The sequence below is a fragment of the Globicephala melas genome, chromosome 15 (assembly GCF_963455315.2).
Source record: "Globicephala melas chromosome 15, mGloMel1.2, whole genome shotgun sequence".
NCBI lineage: Eukaryota > Metazoa > Chordata > Mammalia > Artiodactyla > Delphinidae > Globicephala > Globicephala melas.
Genome location: NC_083328.1, coordinates 74,267,063 through 74,280,415, shown reverse-complemented (window position 1 = coordinate 74,280,415; position 13,353 = coordinate 74,267,063). Strand labels below are relative to the sequence as shown.

Below are 13,353 nucleotides of genomic sequence, written 5' to 3'. Positions count from 1 at the left end.
AGCAGGTATCAAAACTCACTGCTAAGAACTCTAGGCATTTGAAAGGCGTGGTATTGGTGCAAGAACAGGCAAATAAATAGAACAGAATATTCAGAAACAGACTTACACACACAGGAGAATTTGGTATATCATAAACCAAATCAGTGGTGCTTCAAATCAGTGAGGGAAGGAGAGAGTACTAAAAAAACGTTGGAATAACTGGCTCCCCTTTTGGAAAAATGGAGTTCGAGCACAACTCACACTATTCCCCCCCAAATTCCAGATGGATGAGAAAACAGAACATTTAAAATACTTCACCTAGTTTGCAAATGAAAGTGTTTTGCTAACTCTAAGACACCTATATCAGGATAGCTTCCCCCGATGACGTGAGCAGCCTATTGTGCGTGGTGGGGGTGAGGGCTGGATGGGGAGGTTGTTTGCAGCAGGGGTCTCTCACCGAGGCTGGCCTGGTGGTTGGGATTCACATACAGGTCTTTGCTCCACTCCACCATGCACTTGAGGATGGACACGAGGCACTCCAGGCCTTTCTTCCTCAGACTGAGCTCCTAAAGGACGAAAGTGACACGACACAGAGACTCAGCAGATAAATTAAGTGCCGACATCTAGAGGGCTCCGGGAATCCTGAGACGACACGAGATAAGCACTGACATTCGGTGCTATTAACCCAAGGAAAAGCTAACAGGTGACATAAATATTGACGGCTCACTGCAAAAGCATGAACATCTTTAAAGGTGTTCATTACAAACTCCCCAGCAGCAAAAATATGGGATGTGTGCATTCCCAAAACAGAGTATTATCTGGATTTTTTAAAAGAAAGTCCTCATTCATTGCTTGTTTAAATTAAACAAAACACTTAAAAATAGCATTTAAAAAAATAAATAAATAAGAGGGCCTTAACTAGTGACCCTGAAAAAAGAGAAAAGAATCTTTTCCAGCAGATGAATGATTGTGGACATACCATTATCCCCTAAACACCCACAAAAGCATTCCATTTTAAGGCTTATTCTGCAAGTAAATAAAAATACTGTTTTTTTTTTCTTCTAAGGAGCATTTCTTAAAAGTTGAATGCAAGTTGTAAATGTCTTAAAAAATGTTGCAGTTCCCTGGTGGTCTAGTGGTTAGGACTCTGGGCTTTCACTGCCAGGGCCCAGGTTTAATTCCTGGTCGGGGGAACATCCCACAAGACACACAGCCAAAAAAAAAAAAAGCAAATTATTTTAGACTCAAAACAGCATCTAAAATAGTACAGATCTCTCTCTGTGAATTTAATGACAACTATGGACCTTCATCTAGGAAAAATGCCCATACACCAAAATTCTATATATAATTCCAGGTGGCTCACAGACCTTCTGACCAGTTTCTTCAGAGACCTCAGGTTAAGAATACTATTCTCTTTGTAGGCACTCTAATAATGAGGGAATCTAATAAGAAGCAATCTCCTTTGCCTTTACTGGAGTCTGGGATCCTGTTTTTACGTGATCTATGGAAAGGTGACAGAGTGAACTCGCTTCTACAGGTCTCAGCTCAAGTGTCACCTTCTCAGGAAGGCCACCCTGATGCCCCATTAGAAATGGCACCACCCTCACCTCCAACATCCCTTCTCTATCGTCCCTGCTTTATTTTCCTCTGCGGCTTACTTCTTCATTGTTTGCTTTCAAGTGCTGGGACCACAGCAATCGTGCACATGGATGTGCATGTTTGTGTTTTTTTCACTGCTGTATCCCCAGCACCAAGGACAGTGCCTGGCACACGGTGACTCTCGAAAAATGTTTACTGAAATGAATGAACTTTAAATTATAAACGAGTGCTCTCAGTGTTTGTACCTGCAGAGGTGTCATTCCCAGCTCGTGTCCACTTCTTCCCTGAGCGATTTTGGATAAATCGTTTACGAGGCGCTCAAAAATGTTAGCAGCATTTAAATCACAGTCGTAGTTGACATAAATATCTACAACACACTGGGCATCTTGGAAAATAACACATGGATATTAGAAATTCTGACTGAACACAGACAGCAGTTACGTTATCTTATTAAATGAGATTCCTCGGTCAAAAACTTTTCCCAGTGAATTACTAACTCAGGCTGGACACACCTCACTCTGGAAATGCATGCTGGAAGGACCAGGAGCATGGAAGGCCCTCTTTCTAGGCCTGCCCTGGTACTAACTGAAATCTTAGGCAGCTGCTTCCACCTCTCTACAGCTCACTTTTCTCATCAAAAAAAGGGAGAACTGCCCGATCCAATTCTTAAAGTTGTGTAACTTTTATGCAGTTACCCAGATAACAAACAGATGCTCGGTTTATAGCTACACAATTGTACAGTGTAAGGGAAATCCACATTTACCTTAGCATCCAATCAAGGGTTGGCAGCACCAAGACCCAGGACCCTGTGACTTACAAACCACGTTCAGCTTGTAGGTAGGGTGACAAGTGTCCTGGTTTTCCAGGATTACGGGGTTTCCCAGGACGTGGGACTTTCCATGCTAGAATCACAAAGTCCTGGGCAAACCAGTCTGAGTTGGCCATTGGGCTAGCAGTAGCCTTTAAGGTAATGATTTCCTCAGCACTTCATTAAAACTCTAAAAGGAGGAGTTAAAGGTCTTAATCTGGACTTTAGAGAATGAAAGCATCAGAAGTGTTTCTGGGCAAGTCAAATAGATGAGCACCCTCAGGGTGAAAATACCTGCACAGATCCTTGTCAGGGTCTGAATGACCATCCACCTGTGCTCAAAAGAACTTGTTGATGTTTCTAAAATGTTCAGGAAAATCTCTTTGAAAAAGACCTATACGACAAGAAGAAGATAAAGGAGGATACCAATTAATAATTTAAATTAGGGCTCAAAACCCCCAAAGCCTTTGAAGAACAGGCAGAGCCTATGAGTGAAGCAGCCCGGGCAGGAGAAGAGGTGAGGCACACACACTGCTGACCAGCACCGGAACCCTGGGTGGGAAGAGCTAATGGGGTAGGACCACAGTGAACCGAGAACACGGCCCCATCAGAGAGAGCAGCTGCTCCCGAGAAACCACCAAGAGCTGCTACGTTGAAATGCAGGACCGGGGTTGTGGTTTTTTGAGAGAAATCACAAATCTGGATGTTCATGGAGAATCTGATTTCTCAATTTGGAAACTAATTCAAGTTATCCCAAACAACTTATAGGCACATGTTTGGGGACTGAGCCCAACACACAGACCATATGATTTAAACCTTCAGTTAAAATGAAAGGTATACAAGATTTTGGGGCAGTAACTTTTTATGAAAAGGTGTTCTCTTGCTCAAAAAATTCTTCTTTGGGGTACTAGCAAGTAGACTGTGTAACTCTAGTTCCTGGTGACTATGAGGCCAGCAGTTAACGCATTATGCAAAAGTGTCATCAAACTTAAAAAAAAAGAAAAGTCAATTTGGAGTCCTTACCTCTATCTGCATCTTCAAGTGCATTTTAAAGTTTGAAAGAAGAGTAAGAAAAATGGCAAGAGAGAGCTCAAAGACATCAGGCACTGAGGAGACGCCGTTTTTGGACAATGCCACGCAGAGATACTGCTTGATTGCATTGATGAACATCTCGTGAGTCCTGAAGACCGGGCCAGCATTCTGCAATACGGAGAGGAGGAGCTGCAGGGAAACCACCTTGGAGCGCAGCTCGTGGGATCTGGCGAAGGAAGTGGAAAACAAGGACAGAGCTGAAAGGTGAAATTTTAGAAAGCATGTTTCTTGAGAAGGTCTCACTCCTCTACCAGTGGAGCAGGATTTTCTGAGAAGCCAGGGAGTTGAGAATTGGCAACAGCACCTAAATGTCAAGAGAATGAGGGCAGATGGCATGAGGTGAGTTCTCACAGAACCTGCAGGCCCTGGGAGAACGAGAGCTGCCAACTCTCTGTCATAAAGCACAGAACCGAGCAGGAGCAAAATAAGTGCACACTGACTCTGGAAAGCTGGTTCTGCAACTAATCTAATAGAACCAATTACTTCACATCCAGCACGTGAGACGAAAACGTCTGTCCCGCTCTACCTTTAGAGACAAGGAGAACAGTGCTCTTCATCCATCTGCCTCATGCTCCCCATCCCGGCCCACAAGGGATGGAAAGAATGGGAAACTTTCATGAGTCTTTTCCCTAACAGTCACCATATTCTTAACAGAAGAGTGAGGATTATTATTAATGACTAATAATAATGATAATAATAGTAACTATAAAACTCTCATCAAGTACTAGGCCCTATGCTTGGGATGTCACTCTATCATTTCACATCATTGATCGTGTGAGGTGATTTTCCGTATTCCCATTTTTCAGATGAGGTTTAGTAGCTCATACGGCCATGAAGTTGGACTCAAGTAAGCCAGGGCTGAACACAGCTCCCTGTGGCTCCAGAACTTCTGCTTTGACACTCCACAGCACTACCATCCTTGTGGTACATCCTTGACTCTAAAGGTTTGGCTTCTCTGAGTTGAATCTGGGGCTTAAATCTGTATCCACGAAGAAGAAGTTTCCAATCAGGGTAAGAAATTGAGGTTTGTATGCATCCTGATGGTGGACCCCCAGATCAGGAGATTAATTCATTAGTCAGTAAAAAGAAGATGAATGTTCAATATAATGATTATTTTTAGCACGTAAACCAAGGAAAGGAAAATTGGGCACAATAATCATGGTTGGTGGGAACACAGAGACAATTCATGATGAAAGGACTAGGGGACCTGCATGAGCCTGAAAAAGTTGTAAAACCATCCCGTAAATTCCTGAATTTACACCAACCAGGGGACAAGGCCCTGGGGTTTCTTGGAGCCCCCAAGATCCTTCTGGGTCATTTGGGTTATAGACGGCCAAGAACTGCTGTCTGCTCACTTTGGATCTGGGGGACCTTCGCCCAGGGGTTTCATGGACAGCTTGCAAAGGGAGCGAAACACCAGGAAGGCGTCCTTCTGCAGAATGTGCGAGAACCTGGCGGCCACTGGATGTCCTTGTGCATCTGATTCCTAAGATTAGAACAAAGATGAGAAAAATCAAAGGGTCCAAACCAAAGGGTAACTCTTCAAAAATAATAAATGTAATTATCTCATGAAAATTTAAATTATTGGGTGGGCCAAAAAGTGCCTTCAGTTTTTTTAAGTAAAAATAAAAGACGCATTTTTTATTTTCACCGAGAACTTTATTGAACAACGTATTCACCCTTTTGTTCCACTACCTTCTGCCATTTTTCAGGCAACTTCATAATTCCATCTTCCCAAAACTTTTTATCTTTTTGAGCAAAGAACTGTTCCAGGTGCCTTTCACAGTCTTCCAGGGAATTGAAATTTTTTCCACTAAGAGAATTTTGTAAAGACCGAAATAAATGGAAATCCAAAGGAGCAATGTCTAGTGAATACGGTGGATGAATCAGAACTTCCCAGCCAAGCTGTAACAGGTTTTGCCTGGTCATCAAAGAAACATGCGGTCTTGGGTTATCCTGACGGAAGATTACATTTTCTGTTGACTAATTCTGGATGCTTTTTCTTGACAGCTGCTTTCAGTTGGTCTAACTGGGAGAAGTACTTGTTGGAATTAATCATCTGGTTTCCCGGAAGGAGCTCATAATAGAGGACTCCCTTCCAATCCCACCATATACACAACATCACCTTCTCTGGATGAAGACCGGCCTTTGGTGTGGTTGGTGGTGGTTCATTTCGTTTGCCCCACAATCTCTTCTGTTCCACATTATTGTACAGTATCCACTTTTCATTGCCCATCACAATTTGTTTTAAAATAGGAACGTTTTCATTATGTTTCAGTAGAGAATCGCATGCGGAAATACGGTCAAAACATTTTTTTTCCCTTATGTGGAACTCAAACATCAAAGCAATGAACATAACCAAGCTGGTGCAAATGATTTTCAACGCTTGATTTGGATATTTTGAGTATGTCAGCTATCTCTTCGCGTGGTATAACGTTGATTGTTGTCAATTATTGTTTCGATTTGATCACTATCAACTTCAACTGGTCTACCCAAACTGGGAGCATCGTCCAGCGAGAAATCTCCAGCACAAAACTTTGCAAACCACTTTTGACACATTTGATCAGTCACAGCACCTTCTCCATATACTGCACAAATCTTTTCATGCGTTTCAGCTGCATTTTTACCTTTCTTGAAATAATAAAGCATGAAAATGTTGCTTTTTTCTTCCATCTTCAATATTAAAATGGCTACACAAAAATTCACCAATTTTGATTTCTTATTTTTAAATGTCTGCTGATATGACAGCTGTCACATACAATTTAACAAACCTGTTTCAAATGAAGTTAAAGACGACTAAGTGCTACTAGAGCCATCTTATGGAAAAAACGGAACGAACCTTTTCGCCCACCCAGTATTTATTCAATGGGGAAGTGAGGGATGTGGAGGAGGAAACAATATGTCAAAACAGGAGCTTATGGGGGAGTCATTACAGCAATTCTAAAAATTGTTCCTTGTCCTTCAAAAAGTGGGTGTGGGTGGTTTAAAATGATAAACGAGCAAAGGTTAAACCATAAAAAATCCCAAAACAAATATAGGTAATTATTTATATTAGCTTGGGTAAAAAAGGTATTTCTAAGAATATTATTGCAGGATAAATGGGGGAAAAAATGACAGGTGTTTGTTTTAAAATAAACTTCTTTAAATAAAAAAGTAAGCTACATTAAAATTTTTTTAAAATAAATATTTGCAATATATGACAAGGATTAAATCCTCAACATACAAAAAGTTCTCATAATTCTTTCAGGAAATATGGAAACCCTACTCCCAAATGAAAAACAGGCAGAAAGCATGAGTAAACAATTTACCAAGAAATGCAAATAACAGATAAACCAAAATAACCTTACTACTAATTATTAAGGCAGGATCTTTCTTCCATCAGACCAGCAAAGATTTGAATGAATGCTACTGCTCAGTTTTAATGAGGGAATGGGAAAATGAGTGCTGAGAGCCTCCAAGTGGGCAGAAATTTGACCATTGCCCTCCTGGCCGCCTAATTTGATGTTAAGGAACAAAAGCCTTAAAGCTCCCAACTCTTGACCCAACGATACCACTTGTGTGAATTTATCATAAAGAATTAAGGATGGGCATAAGATCTATCTACAAGGATGTTCAATGTAGAACTGTCTCCTGTGATTAAACTGAAAATAACCCAAAAACCTAATAGGGAACTGTTACATTATGGTAATCCATGATAGAATTTCACATGGCCATTAAAAACATTAGGTAGACATATATGTACTACTGATGTAAAAAGATGCCCATAAAACAGTGTTGAGTGAACAAAGTTGCAGCCTAGTACATAACACACAAATACCTTGTGTGGATTTAAGTACATCCCTATATAAGTGCATTCTTAATGGGGATGATATAACCCCAAGGGGACTGCTACAGACTGGATGTCTGTGCCCCCTAGTCCACCCCAAAATTCACATGTTGAAACCTAATCCTAATGTGACAGTATTTGGAGGTGGGGCCTTTGAGAGGTGATTAGGTCATGAGGGTGGAGCTCTCATGGATGGGATTAGTGTCCTTATTAAAGAGGCCCAAGAGAGCTCCCTCGCCCCTTCTGCCAGAAGGACAGAGTAAGAAGACAGTTATCTGTGAGCCAGGAAACAGACTCTCACCAGACACTGAAACTGCTGGTACCTTGATCTTGGACTTCCCAGTTTCCAGAACTGTGAGAAACACATTTCTGTTGTTTACAAGTCACCCAGTAAATAGTATTCTGTTACAGCAGCCTATACAGACTAAGACAGGGGCAAAAACTGGTTGGGGGCGGGGGCAATGGGTGTGGGAAAAAATCATTCTTTAGATGTATAAAGCACAGATATACATACAGTACATAAACAGGTATCTAGTTTACCAATAGCTTTAAAATTTCATGAAACAGGGTGATGAATGGGAAAAATACATAAAAAGGCTCCCGTGTGTGTGTGTGTGTGTGTGTGTGTGTGTGCGCGCGTGTGTGTGTGTGTGAGAGAGAGATCATTTAAAAGGTTGAGAAACATTGGTGAAAAGGTACAGCGAGAGAGTGGGTTCAGGTGGGATGTTAATATCATTTCTTCCTGTTTTGAATGTTTATATATACTGTTTTCAAGAGAACAACAAAGCTACCTAAAAAAATAATAATAATGTAGCAGACACACTTAGGGGGGCCCTGAAAGGATGTTAATATACCTCAAATTTAAAAAGCAGGTTACAAAACAGCATGTACGTTGTGTTACTACATTTAAGTGGTAAAAAACATGGGAGGGAGAGAAAAATCGAGAGTATAAGTAGAATGTTAACAAATGTTATCTCTGGGTTAGAAGATTATGGATAACTTCTATTTCCTTATTTTCCTTCTCTGTATTTTCTTATTTTTCTATAATGAATATACACCATTTTGAGAGAAAAGAAAAAGGGCAGGAAATATAAGTTTTTAAAAGTCTGAATAAATACAGTTTAACAACCCTATTATATACCACCAACATTAGCATGTTCCAAGAATGGAACCTGTTAACACAAAGACTATCAGGCCAGGATGGTGTGGCTAAAGAATTGAACAGGGCTTGTTGGTTTTCACTCGCTTCCTCTGATAGAGATTTAATTCTGCATCTTCTAAAACAGTAAAAACCAAAACAAGCCTGATAGGAAGATCACCAACGTACCAGATTATCTGCCGATGACAAGGACTGTCTGTCGTCCGCTATCCCATTGGTCTGTGAGTTTTCGTCAGCTGCTGGGGGCGCGGCATGTTCCTGGCACTCCAGTTCACCCAGGACCCTCTCAGGCTCCGTCAGACTGTGCTTTTGTGCTGCTTCTTAAAATACAATGCAAAAGTCATTACCAAGTTAGTACTTACCCTAAAAGGTGGCCTCACACCAAGAAGAAGTTATTCACATAACTTTCCAGCTACTGCTTTTTCCCTTTCCCTGAGCCACTGCCCTGCTCTGGCTATATGTGTCTATTACCCACAGCCCCACTCCCAGGTGGCTTCCTTCATATTGTGGCCCAGGTCAGTGGTGCCTTCAGAATTGTGCAATACAGCAGTCCTGCCTACCCCTACCTACTTCCAAAGAAGATTAGAACCAGCTAAACATAAAAAGCACCGATTTTTTTTTTAAAAAGGGCTACTAATAAAGGGGTTAGAGAACAAGAGTTACGTAAATGAAAAGAGTTTGATAGTTATGATAGAAAACCTTAGTCACATGAAAAAAAGAAATGTAGACCTGAGCTTCCTGGCAGCCATGTGGAAAAGGAAAAGACAAAGAATTAAATAGATTCCATCATTTAATGAAAGAAGGCATATCTGATGATTAGCAGAACATCTGAACTCTATGAGGAATTTACCATGTGGATCATTATATATTTAAGGGACACCGAACAACTTAATAAGCGTAACTGTCCATAATGGTTTTTGAAGCATATATTCATTCAACAAATATTTATCAGGCACCTATTATGTGCCCAGCTCTGTGCTAGGGGCTGAGGGATATAGCAGTGAACAAGACAGATAAGTGTTTATTATGTGAGAACTTCTTGCATTGGCCCCAGGAAAAAAAAAATCTAAAGGTATTATTTTAAAGACATTTCTATAAAAAGTTAAATAATGAAATCTATGAATATAGTTTGGTGGTACCCTAAATTAATAAAAGGATAGGGCTTAGAGCAGTGGGTCAAACTTCTTTGACCATGACCCTCACTAAGAAATACATTTTAACAGTCATGACCCAGTTATACACATGTGCACATAAATAAATCACTGAAACATGTTTCATGAAACAATGCTTAACATTACTATATGAGTCACATTCAGCTTGCATCTATTTTCATTTTATTCTCTTCCATTTAGAAAACGCTGATTGCAACCCACTAATTTATTGACTTTTCAATCCATTAGTGGTTTATTGGCACTGGAGCTGAGTGTTCAGCACATAACCACTGACCTGAAATTTTGGGTAAAAACAAAGGAAAAATCATCTGATAATCATTCCGAGCTATACAAGGTTAATTCCACTGAAACTACACCAAAAACTGAGGGAGTTAAGAATGAAGTCTAACAAAATGAACAAAGCCTCCCTGTGCATCTGATACCTGCTGACGTGGGGATGGTCCCCTGGATACATCAATGGCTGGCCAGGAAAATTCACCACCTCAGGGCTCCCCGTCCACTTCTGGAAAAACCTGGCTGTATACAGGAGTGGCCCTCTGCATCTCCATGTGGAGCACCCAACTCTTAACATTGTCAGACTGTGCTTCTTGAACCCAACCCGAGTGAGAATAACGCCAATCACTAACGACAAGTAATTTCTGAATTCCATATGAAAGGTGGGCAGACAGGGGCAGACTCAGTTTCCATGAGTTTACTGGGGGTGGGCACTAAAATACCTGGCTGGGGACTTCTATGAAGGAACGAGTAGGAGGAAAGGCTGGGGTCTTGGTTCTTACCTTTAACTGCAGACGTGACCACATCTTCTAAGATCTCCTTCACCACTTCCTGAGCTCCATCTTCGATCCCTACACATACACCAAATACACAAATGCAAACACATACGTGTGGGCATTTCCAGGGAAAACTAAGGAAGGTGGAGAAGGAGATTACGAGTCGCAGTTGGAAGGCAAGGGTACAAATAAGCCCTCTCCAAAGCCAAATCTGATTGTGTCCCAGGAAATCTGGAAACTCAGAGGCAGCATCTGCTATGACTCGGTTTTCCCTCTGTGGAACACTAAGACCTCGCTGTCTTATACATTCTTCCTTCCTGAGTCACAGCTGCTGGCCCAGGGCCCTCTCTACCACCCCGGCTTGGAGACAGGAGCTGGACTGTATCCAGCTATAGTTCCTGGCAGAACAGAAGAAGCAGCTTCATCTTGTCCCTTCACCTCGTGTACCACAGAGCCCTGGTAAATGACATGCCTTCTGCTGCTTTGTTTTCCCACACTGTAAGCCCAGAACTTAGCATGAGATTTCTAATGTGACAGTTGAGAATTTACTGAATTTTAAATTGAATTATTCTATAAAATGTTAACTGTTTAAGTGGAAGAGGTTTGGTACCAGTTGTTTTTGTAGAAAACTAGTTCTGGGAGAACTAGTAAACAGCACTTGACTAGACCTTTGGAAGCAAATATTACTGATTTATAAAACATCACTGACAAAAAGACCATCATGTTAAATAAACAAAACCAAAATAACCCTTTAAATTCTTCCTTAACGAGGATTTTCAATCAGGCCACTATTTTTATGAGTTCTGTGCTTGGTCCACTAGATCCTGCAGAAGCAGCACCAAGTATTTTCACTGAGCACTTAACTCGTGTGAAAGAAGAATGGTGCCCCACATATCATATCAGTAAACAAAAGATGTTGCAGCCAACAAGCCACCAGAGTCGCCCCCTACGGTAAGCCCCGGGGGAACTCAGGATGGAGACAAATGACACCACGCCCTCAGCCACTGCAGCCACCTCCAAAGGGTGCACCCTAAGGGGACTCAGGATGGGAAAGCACAGTATACTGGCCCCAGATAGTTAAGGTGCACATCAAAGGAATGACTTCAATGAGCCCAGACTCTTGCATCTTCCCATACACAGAAAAGTACTCAATTCATTAACTTGAGATATCTGGTTTTCTTTAATTAACAGTAATATTTTGAAGTTCCGACTACCTGGTCTTTGTTGCAAAAACTCCTCTATACCCTGGCTCCTCCCTGACCTCTTCGGAGCAGGCCTGCAGAGAGGCTGTGTCCTGGCTTAAGTCCTCAGGTTTGTCCACCAATAAAACATAATTCTCAACTTTTATTCTCAACTGTGCATTTTTTTTCAGTCGATACTCACCATAACTATTTATTTATTCTCCACCACCCAGCTTTACTGAGGGCTAATTGACAAATAAAACCATCATAATTATTTAAATGGGTAAGTAACTTTATGTGGAAAATACTGATGTTATATGCTTTTCTTAGAGGGCAAAAAAGAACTTGAATGGAAGTTAGAAAAGTCCGCAGCCACAGGCAAAATCTTCTAAACCTGTTTTTTCATCTAAATAAGATGATTTAGTCTACATCAGTGTTACTCATACTTCAGTCATTCTCACACAGCCTTCACAATTTTTGCCATTTTCGTGCACCACTTATACTATTATATTTATTACACACATATTTACATGCACTTTTTTTGGGGGGGGGTACCAAATTACTTTATTTGAAGGAATGGTACTAAGGAAAGGACTTGTAGATATTTTGGTACATACATACATATTTAACAGTGCTCTTTAACTCACCTTAAACAGTAACTAACATTCACAAAATCACAGGCTTCACACGCTAATCATACTTTCTGAATGCGAGTTAAAATAAACATACAACTGTTAAAATAAAAACCATTCACCTATGAGCCGTCTAAGATCTCATCTACGCCATGATTTGGTAAACAAATGGCTAGATATTTCCAAGTTCCTTTCTAGTTCCAACATTCTCTTATGCTATGATTTAACAGAATTATGATGACAGTTTCTAATCTGTTAGTCCCTTGTACACATTCAACACCCAAGAAATATCAGCCTGATGCATACATTTCATCAGAGGAGCTGCAGGCTTGATGAGTTAAATCAGAGGCTGGGAAGTGGTGGCTGCCGGGTACATCTGGTCTGCAGATACGCACTGTTTAGCCTATACCCTGCTTCCCCCCACCCCCAAACTTTAGTGAGCTATAAGTGACAAGAATTATATATATCTAAGGTGTATGACTTGATGATTTGATATATGCATACACTGTGAAATAAACACTACAAACAAGACAATTAACATATTCATCACCTCACATAGTTACCTTATTTTTTTCCTTTTTTTTTTTTCTGATGAAAACACTTAAGATCTACACTCAGCAAATTTCAAGTGTATAGCACAGTACTGTTAACTCTGGTCACACAGTTGTACATTAGATCTCCAGAACTTATCCATGTTGCATAACTGAAACTTTGTACCCCTGACAAACATCTCCCCATTTCCCCAGCCACCTTTCTACACTATCTCTATGAATCTGACTACTCTAGGTACACCTCATATAAATGGAATCATGCAGTATTTGTCTTTTTTGTGACTGGTTTCTTTCACTTAGTATAATGCCCTCCAGGTCCATCCATGTTGTTACAACTGGTGGGATATCCTTTTTTAAGGCTGAATAAGATTTCACTGTATGTATATAACCACATCTTCTTTTTCCATTCATCTGTTGATGGGCACTTACGTTGTTTCCATATCTTGGTTATCGTGAATAATGCTGCAATGAACATAGGAGTGTAGATTATCTCTTCAAGATCCTGATTTCATTTCCTTTGGCTACATACTCAGAAACAGAATTGCTGGATCATAAAATATTTCTATTTTTAATTTTTTGAGGAA

The 13,353-nt window shown here is 40.6% G+C and overlaps 1 protein-coding gene across 1 annotated transcript in view; it reads right to left on the bottom strand.

The window, feature by feature from the left end:
- Nucleotides 1–13,353, bottom strand: part of ARFGEF2 (ARF guanine nucleotide exchange factor 2) — a 99,142-nt gene that overhangs the window by 52,882 nt on the left and 32,907 nt on the right. Inside the window, exons 7-13 of the mRNA XM_030839009.2 lie at nt 10,412–10,480; nt 8,632–8,783; nt 4,834–4,964; nt 3,410–3,644; nt 2,681–2,780; nt 1,824–1,963; nt 437–545 (exon numbers count right to left, since the gene is read on the bottom strand). Coding sequence (XP_030694869.1) covers nt 437–545; nt 1,824–1,963; nt 2,681–2,780; nt 3,410–3,644; nt 4,834–4,964; nt 8,632–8,783; nt 10,412–10,480 — 936 coding nt within the window. The remainder of the gene's footprint in view (nt 1–436; nt 546–1,823; nt 1,964–2,680; nt 2,781–3,409; nt 3,645–4,833; nt 4,965–8,631; nt 8,784–10,411; nt 10,481–13,353) is intronic.